The sequence below is a fragment of the Trichechus manatus genome, unplaced genomic scaffold (genome assembly GCF_000243295.1).
Source record: "Trichechus manatus latirostris isolate Lorelei unplaced genomic scaffold, TriManLat1.0 scaffold00236, whole genome shotgun sequence".
NCBI classification, from domain to species: Eukaryota; Metazoa; Chordata; class Mammalia; order Sirenia; family Trichechidae; genus Trichechus; species Trichechus manatus.
The window spans coordinates 909,724-912,058 of NW_004444172.1; the positions used below are offsets into that span (position 1 = coordinate 909,724).

Consider the following 2,335-nt stretch of genomic DNA (forward strand, 5'->3'; position numbering starts at 1 on the left):
ATATTTAATAAATACTCATACAGAAGTTATATTCCAGTCACATAAATAATGTACAAATATTTACTCATTTAATCCTCTGTCGCAGAATTGTTTAGTAACCAAGAGTACACATACATTAAATGTCACAGCTAAGATTTAAACCCAGTCATCTGTTGCCTAGCAATTCTGTTCTTCACTATTATGTTGGGCTACCTTCCTGGATAACAAGTTTTCTTCTGTGGAATTATCTAGTCTATTCTGTGAGCACTTTCTTTTTCCCAGAATTTTTCTCAACTCTACTTTCATTTACAAAGAAAAATGTGATTTTAAGGTAGGAAACATTGATCTTTGCCCCTAAAGAGCTTGCCAATTTTCATAATTCTACCAGGTCTCATCAACTAAGCTCTTTTCAGCTTGATAGGAACTAATATTATATCTTCACGTCCATAGCATTTAGTGAGTTACTGTATCATGAGACACCACCTTCTGAGAGATATCATCTGGTATTGAGAATAATTTCTAATTATACACTTTAAGAAGAAAAAAAAATTAGAGAAAATGCAACACTTTGATTTTATTAACTTTCTATTTCTTCAGAAGAGAAAAAAAGACCTCCTTGGTTCATTCATCACTCAACTCAACTCACATTTGTTGATACCTTCTATTTTGAATGAGAAAAACAAGAAAACCAAGAAGATGTTGGAGAATAATTATACCATGCCAAATGAGTTCATTTTTGTTGGATTCACAGATTATCTACCTCTTAGAGTCACGCTATTTCTGGTATTTTTCATAGTTTATACATTAACTGTGGTAGGAAATATGGGCTTAATAATTTTAGTTAATGTCAATTCAAGCCTTCAAACCCCCGTGTATTATTTTCTTAGAAACTTGTCTTTCTTAGACATCAGTTACTCTACAGCAATTGCTCCTAAAATGCTGATGAATTTCTTAGCATCTAGGAAGAGTATCTCTACCTATGGATGTGCACTACAAATGTTTTTCCTTGCTTGTTTTGCTGATGCTGAGTGCCTCATCCTGGCAGCAATGGCATATGACTTCTATGCAGCCATCTGTAACCCACTGCTCTATTCCACGCTTATGTCTAGGAGAGTCTGCATCTGTTTCATTGTGTCGGCCTACTTAAGTGGAAGGATGACTTCAGTGGTGCATGTGTGCCTCACATTCAGGCTTCCATTTTGCAGCTCCAATGTTGTCAACCATTTTTTTTGTATATCCCCCCTCTCCTGGCTTTATCATGTGCAGATACCCATATCAATGAGCTTCTGCTCTTTGTCTTGTGTGGCTTCATCCAGACCAGTACTTTCGTGGTCATATTTATCTCTTACCTCTGCATCCTTATTACTGTTTTGAGCTTCAAGTCCTCAGGAGGCAGAAGCAAGACATTTTCTACCTGTGCTTCCCATCTCATAGCAGTCACCTTATTCTATGGGACACTCTTGTTTATGTACTTACGTCCTACCACCAGGTATTCTCTAGACACTGACAAGATAGTTTCAGTATTTTATACAGTTGTCTTTCCCATGTTTAACCCAATAATCTATAGCTTCAGAAATAAAGATGTGAAGAATGCTCTCAGAAAAACTATTAGAAAGGTACTGGACTTTCAAATAAATAAATAATATTTTTATTTCATTTGAGAATATTTGAGGATTAATCTCCCCTTCTGATATCTCCATTTTCAACTACTCCATGCACAGCTTATGATTCAACAATTTTAAATGTATCAGTATTTGCTAAAAATAAAGAGAACATTTTAATCTCAATGTCTTCCAATACTCTGCCGTTTCTTCCAGAAATATTCCCTATCAATGCTTCTACTGTGTGAAACATTTCTGAATTCTAAAAAGACAGTTTAACTGTTTTCCAATGAGTGTTCCTAAAGTAGTTTGTACATTGATTCATTAAATTATTTATCACGCTGTATTGAAGATATATGTTGACCTACTGTTAACACACCCACATTAGAAGATCCTTGGTTGCAGGGAACATGTATTATTGGTTTATTTTTGTATGAGTTGGAATCTGCTCAATGGCAATGGGTTGTTGGTGCTGTTATATAGCACCTGGTACATTGCATGTCCTCATTACATGTGTGTTTAATGACTTGATGGATGAATGATGGATGGCTGAGAGGATGGATGAGTAGATAGATGGATAAATCTTTCAGTTAGTGCTTGGGAAAATAAGTCTATATCTTGCACTTACATAGCATTTATCATCAGGGAAAGTTGATGTTAACAATGATAGATGGTGGTTGTGGTTGGGAGAGGTGTGGTTAATCGGTTCTCAGGAAATCAGACAGAAGACATATAGCAATAGCTCTTAAATATTA

At 35.4% G+C, this 2,335-nt stretch overlaps 1 protein-coding gene across 1 annotated transcript; it reads left to right on the forward strand.

Moving 5' to 3' along the window:
- The first annotated feature begins 675 nt into the window (after nt 1-675).
- LOC101346873 (olfactory receptor 5AS1-like) lies at nt 676-1,614 on the forward strand. The gene is given in 3 exon segments (XM_012559337.2): nt 676-1,210; nt 1,213-1,580; nt 1,582-1,614. Coding segments are annotated over 3 exon segments (936 nt in total).
- The last annotated feature ends 721 nt before the right edge of the window (nt 1,615-2,335 follow it).